The sequence below is a fragment of the Galendromus occidentalis genome, unplaced genomic scaffold (genome assembly GCF_000255335.2).
Source record: "Galendromus occidentalis unplaced genomic scaffold, Mocc_1.1 scf7180000077478, whole genome shotgun sequence".
In the NCBI taxonomy this organism is placed as follows: Eukaryota; Metazoa; Arthropoda; class Arachnida; order Mesostigmata; family Phytoseiidae; genus Galendromus; species Galendromus occidentalis.
The window spans coordinates 307,724-320,010 of record NW_003805466.1 but is presented as its reverse complement, the minus strand read 5'-3'; the positions used below and the strand labels follow the sequence as shown (position 1 = coordinate 320,010).

General features: G+C 53.0%; 1 protein-coding gene across 1 annotated transcript in view; it reads left to right on the top strand.

Annotated features, from left to right (window-relative positions):
- The window catches only part of LOC100902603 (chondroitin sulfate proteoglycan 4-like protein), a 34,664-nt gene extending 22,797 nt beyond the window's left edge, over positions 1-11,867 (top strand). The window contains exons 7-22 of the mRNA XM_003745187.1: positions 486-623; positions 709-848; positions 1,454-1,573; positions 1,886-2,088; positions 2,425-3,724; positions 4,984-5,178; positions 5,373-5,563; positions 5,770-5,906; positions 6,011-6,253; positions 7,485-7,643; positions 7,890-8,075; positions 8,398-8,561; positions 8,691-8,847; positions 8,933-9,055; positions 9,203-9,445; positions 9,616-11,867. Of these exons, the coding sequence (XP_003745235.1) occupies positions 486-623; positions 709-848; positions 1,454-1,573; positions 1,886-2,088; positions 2,425-3,724; positions 4,984-5,178; positions 5,373-5,563; positions 5,770-5,906; positions 6,011-6,253; positions 7,485-7,643; positions 7,890-8,075; positions 8,398-8,561; positions 8,691-8,847; positions 8,933-9,055; positions 9,203-9,445; positions 9,616-11,867 (5,951 nt within the window). The remainder of the gene's footprint in view (positions 1-485; positions 624-708; positions 849-1,453; positions 1,574-1,885; positions 2,089-2,424; positions 3,725-4,983; positions 5,179-5,372; positions 5,564-5,769; positions 5,907-6,010; positions 6,254-7,484; positions 7,644-7,889; positions 8,076-8,397; positions 8,562-8,690; positions 8,848-8,932; positions 9,056-9,202; positions 9,446-9,615) is intronic.
- Positions 11,868-12,287: the final 420 nt, after the last annotated feature.

Here is a 12,287-nt window from a genome sequence, read left to right as displayed (position 1 = left end):
TCCGGACGTCAAACTTTGGCCTGGGCCCCGCGCTTGAGATATCTATCAATTTTCAATCACAAACTCGCAATGTATGAGTTTACAGCCACGTCACACTTTTGTGCGTCACGGACCAGAGAGTGTTCTCCACATGAGGTAAAATCCGAGTGTTCCCCTTCCGACACTGTACGCGCGATGGTTCGAATTGTCCAACTCAAATCAGAATCCTTGCTAGGGATTACCGGTAGAGAGGAACGGTTCCGCTTAATTCCCCCGGAACTAGGTACGAGATATAGGAGTGCCCCAAGGACTGCGGATGGAGAACATATTACGCGGGAATTCCTCGAGAGATTCCACGGATTGAGTGACGACCTACCTGCCGACGACGGCGGACACCAGAGTGGAGTAGGCTATACGAGCGAGACCTTGCCAAGATGCCAAAGTGTCAAAGGCTCGCCCGAGAAGTTCTACAGATACGGGCGCATCAATCAGTTTTTTTATTCCAGCCAACAGCACACGTTCAGCTCAGACTCTCAATGAGGACTGCAACTTCGACACTCACTTCTACGTGGGGGGTGTTGACGCCAAAAATCGGGCTCGCGCACAAGCACAAGGGGTCAAACCGTTCCAGTACTCTCTCGCCGGTGAGCTCGCGAAACTCGTTCCGATATCCGATCGATAGAAGTCGAAGAGAACGCTCGATCGTTCATGCCGTTATCACTGCTGCAGGTTGTGTCCACTACATGAGGTTGAATAGCAAGCCTGTCGGTTTAGAAGACGCGCTGGTGACGAAAGCGGTCTCCAAGGACTGTGTTTGGAAGTATCCGTGCCTGAAAGAACCGTGTCTCTCGGAAGCCGATTGCTTACAGGTGAGTGGAGCATTATCCCGCATGGTGTTCGAAAGAGCTCGGCTCTGTTGTGCGAGATGTGCCCCTTCGAGAGGGAGTTTCTCTCCCAGTTTTCCTTCATTTCCTTTGCAACGGAGCTGCCTATTAGTAACTCATTGCGCGTGGAAAGTATTGTATGCCCTCAGTTTCTTTTGTGTCGCATCTCTGCTCGTTCGGGTCCTTTGTTTCCTCGTTTGGTTCCCGCATGACTCTCGTTCGTACGAACACCGGCGAGCCCGGCGAGCCCGGCGAACCGACAGACGGCACAGCGGGCTACAGAGCCGGCTACTCGAAGTTAATGAGAGGGCTTATGTTAGCGCGCATTCGTAATCACACGGCCGCAGCTGCTGGCAGCATTTCTTTAGCACATCATACGATCTAACGTACGTTGTGCTGCCTGTGAGGCTGACACCATGCATTGCGCGTATTCTCGGTAAGAATGTTATGCAGATTATACAACTGCGACAACAGGCGCTAATATCTTTAGCGCGCGCTTGCCCACCGTAGACACTTCTCTGAGTGTGCCTTCCTGCGCAACGAGTCGGACGCCGGTACAAGAGCAGCGCTGAAGCTCGTCTGAATTCCAGGTCGGGATCGACAGCTTCCAGTGCGTCTGCGATAAGAAGATCTGCACGAAGAAAAGTTTCACCGCCAACTACAAGGAAACTTACGCCACGAGCGCCGACGAGGAGTCTCCCGGCGAAAACGTAAGACTGGAGCCATACCCAACTTTTTCTCTCGAAGAAAACCGTTACCCAACCCTGAAAGCCGGTCGTAAGAAGAAAAATCTTAATCCTGCCCCATCTGTGTGTCTGGGAGCTTCGGAGGGAATGATCTTATTTTTCGAAGGATCCTGCTCCTTCCGAGCTTCCTGGCAGGAGGGGATCGCGCTGTAAAAAGTCAAAAAGAAAGTTTGCCTCATTAATGCTCTGGAGAAAAATTGCTTCATCATCCCGCGACGACCTGGTCAGAGTGGTTCGGCGATTCCCGTTAGTCCAATGCGTCATTTTCTCCCGTAGGTGCTTGCCGTAACCCCAGTGGTGGTTCACGACGGCGGAGTCGAACACCTCAGTCCAGACCACATCCAGCTTCTGGTAGACCTGCCGAAGTTGGGCTTGCGTCCAGGCGACATACACTTCACCGTTCTCGTGGGCCCGAACCATGGCATGCTCTCCAACGAGCGGGTCAAAACCGCAAGCGAAATAACTACGTTTACCTACAGGTAATTGCGTTCAAGGCGGAGTTCAGCCTCGGGTCTCGTCGGTTGGTCGAGTCCTCCGAATCTTGTGAATGAAATATTATGAGACCTCTAATCTTCTGCAACGGTCACTCATACCGGGAAGAAAGCGAAGGGCCTCAGAATAAAATCGATTTGATGAAAACTCCGCTTGCCATGGATGCGATGTGGGAGTTTGGAAATTCGAGAATGCGGCCGTTCCATTTCTGAAACGTCTGTTCGGAATGGCTTCGCGGAGCAACGGATCCAAGAGCGGTACTGATGAGGTACCTGACCGAGGACCGAGGTGATGTTAACCTTGGTGTTCTCTGTGGATTTCAGGGATGTCACGCGTTACAGAGTTGTGTACACCCACGATGGAAGTGAGACCGCGAACGATACATTGGTTCTTGAGATGAGCGTGGAGCCATCCACATTGCTGTTGCAGAGGCTGCCGAAAGCCTTGGCGGAAAAAATGCAATTCATGCTGCACATCGCAATCCTGACACCTCAGAATTCACCTAGCAGTCACAACTACGATTATCAGGCGAGCTTGAATCTAGCTCGTCTCACGAAGAAAGTGATAACCAATGAACTCCTGAAAGTGGACGACGTGCAATTTGTCGACGAGACTGCGGCCAAGTTCATGGTGCATATCGAGGATCCGGAGGGAACGGGATTCGTGGACAACTTCAAGAATCCGGGTCAAGCGATCGAGAGTTTCACTTTCCAAGAAATGAAACAAGGCGTCATCTGGTTTAATCACCGAGGCAACTCGACATCGACATCCTTTGGACTGACCTACACCTCACCGGCTCAAACCAAAGAGCTGCTTATCAATGTTCAGACTTTTCCTCTGGAAATCCGAATGGTCAACAATACGGGCGTGAGGGCCTCGTACGTCACGCCGACGATCATGACCAATCAGATGTTGGCATTCGTCACCAACGCACCGGAACAAGGTCTCGATATTCGTTTCGACATGGTGAACCTTCCGCAATACGGCACAATCCAACGACTGAAAAACAATTCGGTTTGGACGAACACGAGCCACTTCTCACAGCGACAGTTGACCCGCCACAAGGTACGGTACGTGCCGAATCCTCGAGCCGCTCGGGATCAACCGCTCGAGGACATCATAGGCTTCGTCGTGTCCTGCGAGAAGGCCAAACTGTCTACGCAATACGCATTCAAACTCTACTTCACCACCGATAGGATTTTCGTCACGACGAACAACACGAGAATCATTCACGATACCAAGCAAATCACCCTGACCGAAAAAGATCTCAAATACGTCGATGGTGCTGAAGCGAGAATAACCTATACGCTAACGGCCACTCCGAAGCTCGGTAGACTCCTGCTCAACGGAGTGGTTCTGACGGTCGGCTCGAACTTCACCCAGCGTCACCTCGCACAAAGAAATCTCGTATACCGTCCCTCAAAGTCGGTGATTTTTTTCGAAGACACTTTCAAGTTCAACGTGTACTCCAGCGGCTCGTCCTCGAACCTTCTAGGACAAGCGTTCACCCTCCGGTCAGCCAACAGTGATTCGCTGATTGTGGCCAACATGAGGGTTCCTGAAGGAGAACGTCTCGCGCTCAAACTCGCAAAGCCGGCTCACAAAAATAAATACTCGGTCAAGGTGAGTCCGACGCGTTTTATTTTCCGCATAGATCCGTTCCCGAGATGATTCCTCCGATCGGATTCCCCTCACCACCGCATTGAATTCCGTGCGAAATCGAGCTCCCGAGATTCCGGCCGGGACGAGGCGCCCGTGTGAGAGATTGGGAGCGTGCGCGGAACAGGGAGGGTCCCCGAACAAGGGTTCGCATCCCGCCCGTTCTAAGTCCGTTCGAAACAGTTAAGGTTCGGGAAATAGTCAACAGAGCAGCGGGAGAAACGGGGAGAGACGGGGGACGCTTCCTTCGAGAGAGTGGGCTATGGCCGCTTCTATTATGTATTGCTCGGTCGGCTTGGATATTAAAGTTGACAGGGCGTCCGGTCCTGAGTCAGCTCCGCCTCAGTGAACTCGGCTTGCCTTCATGGCTTCTCGCGGCCATGACCGACGCCGGGCGCCCAGTAGCCAAGACCGGCGGCAGCTTCGGCGATGGCGGCCCCCACCGCGGCCGGGCTCGCCTACCACCAGCAATACCACAAAGGAGGAAATATCGGTCGAGATAGGAGCACGATAGAAAGCCCACCGCCGTAGTCGACGCCGTCCATGGCCTCTAGCGCAGCGAGCGAGTCACCAGCGCAGCTAGGAGGGACATTGCCAGGAGGAAGACCAGTTCTGAATGGTGTTCTCTCTGGCACGCAGGATGGCAGCGCGATAAACTCCAACGATGCGCCTCCGCTTGAAGGATTGGCCAACAACACCGCTGCCAGCCGCGGCAAGAGGAAGCCCGAAGGCCGCCAAGGACTCTTTGCTCTCTCCTTTATGTGTACTCGTTTGAACACGGACTGAGTCTCGCGGACCTCTTCCCGAGCGTGGCTCCCTCCGTGCGCGGACAATGGAATTATCTCGCAATTATCGCGGACCGATTGCTCGTTTTTCGAGGATTCGTGGAATTTTCTTTTTTTCCCCGAAACGCGAGTACGCGACGTTCTCCGTTCGATGCCCCGACCGACGTCGAGCCCGAGCGGCCGTGGGTCCGGCGGGCAGAGCTCGGTCGTTGGGATTCCTGCTCATCCGCTGGTTAGCCCGACGACCGGCGGGCATGTTCCGCGAAAGGCTTTCTCCCGTCCGTGCTCCCGCGATGGTAGACAACTGCGATTGATAGCGGACTCATAAGCGTCAAGATAACAACGCGGCTCAGTAGCCAATCGCCATTCGGCCAATGAGCCATCGTTAGGTGTTACGGCCGGAAAACATTCAAGGGTGACCTCTTCCTCTCCTCGCAGATCTCCGGCCATCCGAAGCACGGCAGCATCGAGCGATCGGAGGGCGGCGCATTCCGCGCTGTTCTCGAATTCCCCACCGACGATGTGGGTAACGGACAAATCTTTTACAAGCACGACGACAGCGAATCGATGCATGACAAAGTTATCTACGAGCTGTACAAGGACAAGGCTTCCGAAGCTTTCCAGAAGGGAGAGGTAGGCAGTCAGTCCGTTGAATATTATTCTGTCTCCGAAGAGACGTTCCTCATGCTAGAGATTCAGCCCCATCGGGAAGTCCACGCTAGATTTCGCGAGCGGCTGGAATTTGCGGTCGCGATTCTAGGCGAAAAAAATTGATTCACCGTCGGATCTTAGGAAAAAAAGAAGATTCAGATCATTTTGATCCGCAGATAAACATCGACATTTCCCTCAAGAACGACAACCCGCCCAAACGAACACAGGAGCAAGTATTCCATATTGCTTACCAAGCAGAAAAAATTCTCTCGAATATCTATCTGAGGTACGAAGATGCTGACACCGACACCGATCCGAGCAAAATTTCCATCAGTCGCAAAGAGATTCCGAACGCGATGCTCGTCAGGTTAGTTGCTAGGTTCCGATATTCACTCAGAGTGTCGTCTTTCGAGCAGAGACGCTGTGGACGACCCCGATCCCGAATTAATTCTCCGAGAAACGAATATTTAGCGCCTGCTCTCTGCCGCTCGACACCGATTTCCATTATTTGACCTTCTCTCCGGGTCGCCGAGAGTCCGTATGAGATTAACGTTAGTTCGTCCCTTTTCGCAGAAATGACGACAGCAGAAAAGAGGTTCAGCAGTTCACGCAGAAAGACATCGACGACGAGATGATATTAATCCGACACACCGGAGGAGATTACGGTCGAGCGGTGTTCTGGGTTTCGGACGGACAATTTTACGCCACAGGTGGGCGTCTCGTTTATCTTGTTCAGGCAGAGCCTCCTGCCGGAGAGAACCCCTTCCGCAGATCTAATCTCACTGTCTGAGAACATTCTCTCTGTCCCACTCAGGTATTTTGGAAATCGTCGCCTCGCCCCCGTACCTGAACATTACAACAAACACGGGTCTGCTGCTGGAGCAAGGATCGTCGGCTCTGCTGCTCCCGAGCAACCTTTCGCTAGACACGAACCTAAACGTCAAGCCGTCAGAAGTTGTTTTCATAGTGACAAGACCACCCTCTCTGGGGAAACTTCGTTTCGCGCAGAGTTCCGATGAGTTCATCGACAAGTTCACCCTACGCGATATTCAAGAAGGCAAGCACGAACTCACTTTCAATCAATGTACATACCTACAGCGCTTGAATCCCGGATCCGCTCCCAGCGGATCGTCACCCGGGAAAAATCGCCGCCCACGTATTCCCCCCGGAAGGCTGAGGTCGGGCAAGGGGTCCGGGAGTCTCAAAAGTCAAGTTACGTCGCTCGTTCCCATGGATCGACTCGAAATGAGCCGTCTTCGTGCTCATGGTGTGACTCCGTGCTCAGTTCGCGTCTCGACGACAGACGGTCCGTCTAACAGCGCACGTTGGGGATGACTTGTGCGCGGAACTGGTCCACGACGTTCGGTCCTCACGGGGGAGGCCCACTGCCGCCTAATGGATTCCTAGCGCTCTGCATTTCTCGCTTCTATTCTTGCCGGGCTTCCTCTCATCATTCGCTCGCACGGAGCCTGTATGTGGGTTTAAGTGTCCCGCTCCTCCTCGTCCTGCTCCTCGGAGCTGACCCCGAGTTCTCGCCGCATCGCCGCCGCCGCTAAAAGGCCTTGTCATACAACAACGTCGAGCCGACAGCCACCAGAGAGGACTCAGGTGGCGGGCTCGCCGGCTGGCGGACCTTAAAAAGGCGCGAGCTCTAAAACGCACGCGGCAAGCAGCCAGACGAGGAGCATGCCACATCTCGGCGATTCCCGTCCCGAGCCTGGCGCTTGGGTAATGACGCCTTGAACGCTGATGAAAAAGAGGGAGGCTGCGAGCCATCCGGTCGCTTACCAGTCAGCCATCCAGCCGGCCGTCCGTTCACAAGAGAGAAAAACTCTGATCGCAGGCCTCTCCTTGGCAGCCGTTCGCTCATCCATTGTCTGAACGTCTCGTTTATCGCACAAAATCAGGATTTCACCATCATTGTGTTCTCCTGGCTGACCTCATTGTTGCTGCGCCTTCTGAGGCGTTAATTCAGGAACTATCCATTCCTGTTTACCAAGGATCGAAGCCAATTAACTGTAACGATGTCGCTACCGTTACCGGGAGCGTCAGAGGTGGCTAATGACGACGTGTGCCGCACCATCACGCGGCGCGGTGGAACAAGGCTTTCAGCCTCACGTTGCCCTCAATGAAAATCCCGGATGGTGGTCTCTAATACGTGGCGTAACTTCGCTGGGTTCGCCGTTCTCGGAGCGAACTTTTTTCCGGGCTGATGTCCACGGTGCTCCAAGTAGCTCCGAGCGCGGCTCGTGGTTCCTCTCGCTCATAGAGCTGCTGTTTCCTCGCAGGCATCATCGAGTACGTTCATTTGTCGAGTAATAAAAACGCCCACAACGATGTTTTCGATTTCGTGGCGGTCGCTCTGGGAGTCCGCAGGGAAGCCTCATTCAGAATCACGGTGTACCCCACAACTTTCTGGACCCCCATGGAAGTGAGAGCAGGCGGAGGTGAGTTCCGCTCAGAATTATCGAAATTATTATCACTGATTAATTATTATTCATTCTGCTGGAGACGGCATTATCGGAGCTTGGCGAATTGATCGCGGGACCTCAAGAGATCCCTGTTCTGGGAAATTTCCCGCAATCCAAAATGAATAAACATGTAGATCCTCCAGGGAATCCCAACCCGAGTTGTGACGAAATTTCCGATACCGAGAAGAGAATCGTAATTCGATAACTTCATTCACGATATAGGCAATCAAACATTGTTCCTGGACGTCGCATCCATAGCAACAGTCAGCCGGACATTCTTGAACGTCGTCCACGAAACTATCGAACCAGAGGACATAATTTTCACCGTGATCAGGAAGCCTCATTTGGGGAAACTGCAACTCGAAGGCAAAATCGTTTCGACATTCACTCAGGCTGACGTGAATAAAGGTTAGTGAACCGCGATATAGATACAATAGGGGGGATTCGTCGTTTAGGGATTGATTTCGGCAGGCTAAATTAATTCCAAAATGATCCTCGCGCATGACCCGGATCCCATGGGAGCTCCGAGGAACCCTCAAGAATCAGCGCCCCAGCGAAGTACGGAATCCAAGAGAGGCGACGTGTGGAAATCCCGCTCTGAACAGTCTCGCGGTGTTGGCAGCGACTCGGTTTCCGTTCGGCCGGGGCCGACCACGAACGGAAAAAGAAAATTGAATTCCCCAGAGGTGTAGCAAATCGGATGATCCTCACTAGTTTCGTTTGCTTACAGGGAAACTCAAATACGCTCACGTGGCCCAGGCAGGACAGGACTCGTTTGTGGTCGATGTCACGAACGGTTTCAGTCAGATGACGGGAATCGAAGTCCGTATCGGAGTAGTTCTCCGGGAGATCTCCCTCCGAACTCAAAATCTCACCGTCGACGAGGGATCGAAGGTAGGCTGCTCGTTCTTTCATTCAATGAGCCGACGGCCGGCTGCTCGAATCTTATCTTCCCCTCGAATGAACATACCTCGACGCTGTTTGTGAGTGGCCGTGCGTTAACGGCGGCGCTGTGATCATCAGGTGACTATCACGGTGGAATACCTCTCCTTGCCGGCTGAGACGGGCAGCCTTGACGTTATCAGCGAATATCTCATAATTGAGCCCCCGAAGCATGGTGCAATCGTCTCAAAGAGCAAAGATGTCGTGAATAGCTTCCAGCCCATCCAAGTACAAAAAGGTACATAAGTTCGCTGGGACATATTTCACAGTTTTTATATGCAGCAGCACTCGGAGAGATTACTGAGAAAATAAAAAATTCATAGGCGAGATCGAGTACGACCATAACGGAGATGAGAGTCTCGTGGATTTTTTCACCGTTATCGGCAGAGCCAGTGCCATGGGCAAGGAGACGGCGCCGGCCACTATTCATGTCAAAGTACAACCAGGTAAAAACCTCGGATTCTTCGCTCCACGGTGCGCGACCAATCTGATTCGCAGGTTTATCTTCCCCCTTCCCCGAGCTCTGTCGATTCCGACGGAGTACCGGCGAACCTCGGTCCCAGCTAACGTCCGTGAACACTCCATGTTCACAGTCAATGACGAAGTACCTCAGATGGTAGAGAACACGGGACTTGAGCTCTGGGAGGGCGAATGGGCCATCATATCGAGTGACCACCTGGCAGTGATCGATGAAGACACACCCCCGGAAGACCTGCGCTTCATGCTGACCCAACCACCTTCCAATGGGTTCGTGGCAGTCAACAACCAGATGCAGCCTGTACTCAGCTTCACACAAGCAGAAATCAATCGGAACGTCATTGTATTCACACATACAGGTGAGACTTCGCGCGCCGATATGTCAGAGTGTTCCGGCGAATGCAAAATCCCTCAAATCTCGACTGAGTGCGGATAATGATAAGATAGTGATTTATGAATGACTCATGGCAGTGTCGCCGTCAGGGAATTCCATGTGGAGATAACGCAACATTCTCCATCCATGTCTCAGGTGCGGAGGCCGGAGGCTTCAAATTCCAAGTTGACGACGGAGTCAACACTCTCAGCGGTCAGGAATTCGTCGTTCGAGCGAAGGAAATAACGGTCGAGGTTTCCCGGAACGAGAAACTAAGGGTCGAACCTCGCGGTCAACAAAGCATAACAACGGATCATCTGCAGGCTGTCAGCAGCCTTCCCCTCAGCGAAACGAACGCCCAAATCATCTATACGTTGAACGAGCCACCGAAATTCGGCAGAATCGTCCGCGAGAAGCTCGACGGTACCCTTGAACCGATACTGGAGTTTACTCAGGCCGAAATCGACCAAACGCTCGTTCTCTACGAGAACACGGACACGACCAAAAACGATTCTTTCACGTTCAGCGTCTCGACAAACAAGGGAAAGCTCAATTTGAAAACGCATATATTCACGATAGATGTATCACCGAAAAGTATCATCGACTCCCCGGTAGTCGTGCAAGCCAAAGAAGGAGATTTCGTAGCTCTGGAAAATGAAGTCCTTGCCATGGGGATCGAACTACCGAAAGCCAACGTCACCGTGATCCGTCAGCCGTCGCACGGTTGGATTGGTCTAGACGGGCCGAAAGGAGTGCAGCCCACCGAAACGTTCACCGACGACGACATAAACCATCGTCGGGTGTGGTATAATCACGACGACAGCGAGACTTTCGAGGACAAATTTGTCGTGTCGGTGCAAAAACTCGACAAACCCGGAGTGGAACCGTTGAATATATCGATTTTAGTGGAGATCGCTCCCGTCAACGATCAACCCCCGGTATTGAAAACAGAGTCACCATCAATCGAGATCGTCGAGGGTCAATCGACAACGCTGACTCCTGAAATGCTGTACACGGCAGATGCCGATAACATATCCTCTCAAATCGTCTACAACCTCGAGTACACCGACCTGGTGACATTTGTCAAGAACGACTCGAACCCGGTCTGGACGTTCACCCAACAGGACGTCGACGAGATGAGAATCTCGGTTTCGTGCAACAACACCGAAGCGAACGCCATTTTCGAAATAAAGTTCCAGGTCGACGACGGCATGCACGACGCCCGGAAAGCTGTGCTGACCGTAACGGTCAGACCGCCGTCGGTGAGCATGGCCAAGAACTCCGAGGTGATTCTAACTCAGGGCTCGTTCTACCGAGAGATAACGGCTTTCGAACTAGACGTCGAGACCGACAGTAAACGCGAAGAATGTTGGTACGACGTCGTACAGCCGCCGGAGAACGGGCACGTGCATACGTACGGGAACAACACAACGCTCTTCCGGCAGGATGACATCGACATGGGCAACGTCCAGTACGTCCAAGTGAATAACATGTCGGCGACGGACGACTTTTTCATTGTCGATGTCCATTGTCAGAGTTCATCGCTCAAAGGCGTCAGAGTCAACGTGAGCGTAATCGCTCTGGTGAACCAGGAGCGTCTGTTGGAGGTTCCTCTCAACAGTAGGGGAATCATTGGGAAGAGGCATCTGGACGCAACGAAAATCGCCACGAAACACCAGAGCAACCCCCGATTCCACGTCACGAGGAAACCGTCGAACGGAATCGTCGGCAAAGTCGGCGTGGGCCCTGTGGATCAGTTCAGCCATGAAGATGTCCTAAATTCGCTCGTCTATTACCAATCTCGGGGTGGCGACGCTCCTTCAGAGGACAGTTTCGAATTCAAACTTTGTTCTCCTGGAGTGCAACCGGGCAAGGGTCAATTGATTATCGTGATCACTCGGCCCGTCGGTGCGTCCGAGCCGCCATCGACAACGCCTAGGGACGTCATCCCCACGATCGAGGTCCCGATCGCTTCGACGACAAGTGTTTCTCTGCTCGAACTCGACCGCGGCCAGATGCATCAGGTCATTCTCTTGTTTTCGTTGGTCTTCATCGCGGTGATCGTTATCACCGTCGCGTTCGCGATCCTTTTGTGCCGGGTGATTCGAATGTCCAGCTCTTCCAGCTGCAAGAGTCAGGGTGGGGCCAGCAACAGCAGCACGTACGTGTCCAACAGCGGATTTCTGGAACAAGACGAGGTCGATAGATTTATTGCTCAAACAGCGCCCCCTCCCCCACCCCAGTGCAGGGTCACGCCCATGCTGGAGCCCGTCATTCTCGATTATACGTCGTCACTGCAAGAAATGAGCCTGCAGGACTGCGCGAGCGGCAACGAGGAAACCGACTCCAAGGAGGGCGCGACCTCTTCCCCTATCCCTGTCCTGCGTAAGAACCAGTATTGGGTTTGATGTTTAGAGGACCCTCCGGGGTCCGATAGTGTATATAGGGAATACGGCGCGCCGTCGTTTGAGGTTTGCGCCGAAATTATCGAGGAGCCCGAAGCGGAATGGTTGGGAATACCGAGTGTCGTGTAGATGACACCTTGAGGGTTCTAGATTTGGAAAACTTCTCATTCGAGGAGAACGCGGGCTCCTCCATGTATGTTTTGAGATTGTCGTGGCAACAGATGAAGCACCCGAGAAAGTACATCACTCTTAGTTAGTCGATCTGTAGAGAATCACATCAACGAACCCAATCAGCATATCCTCAGCTCACACCGAAACGCCCGCTGCACTACGGGCGCTCGGAAAACTTCGCCTCAGCTTTGTTCCTGCCCTGGACCGTAGCAATGGGAGTCAATCCCAGAATTCAACTCGAAGCCGGAGGTC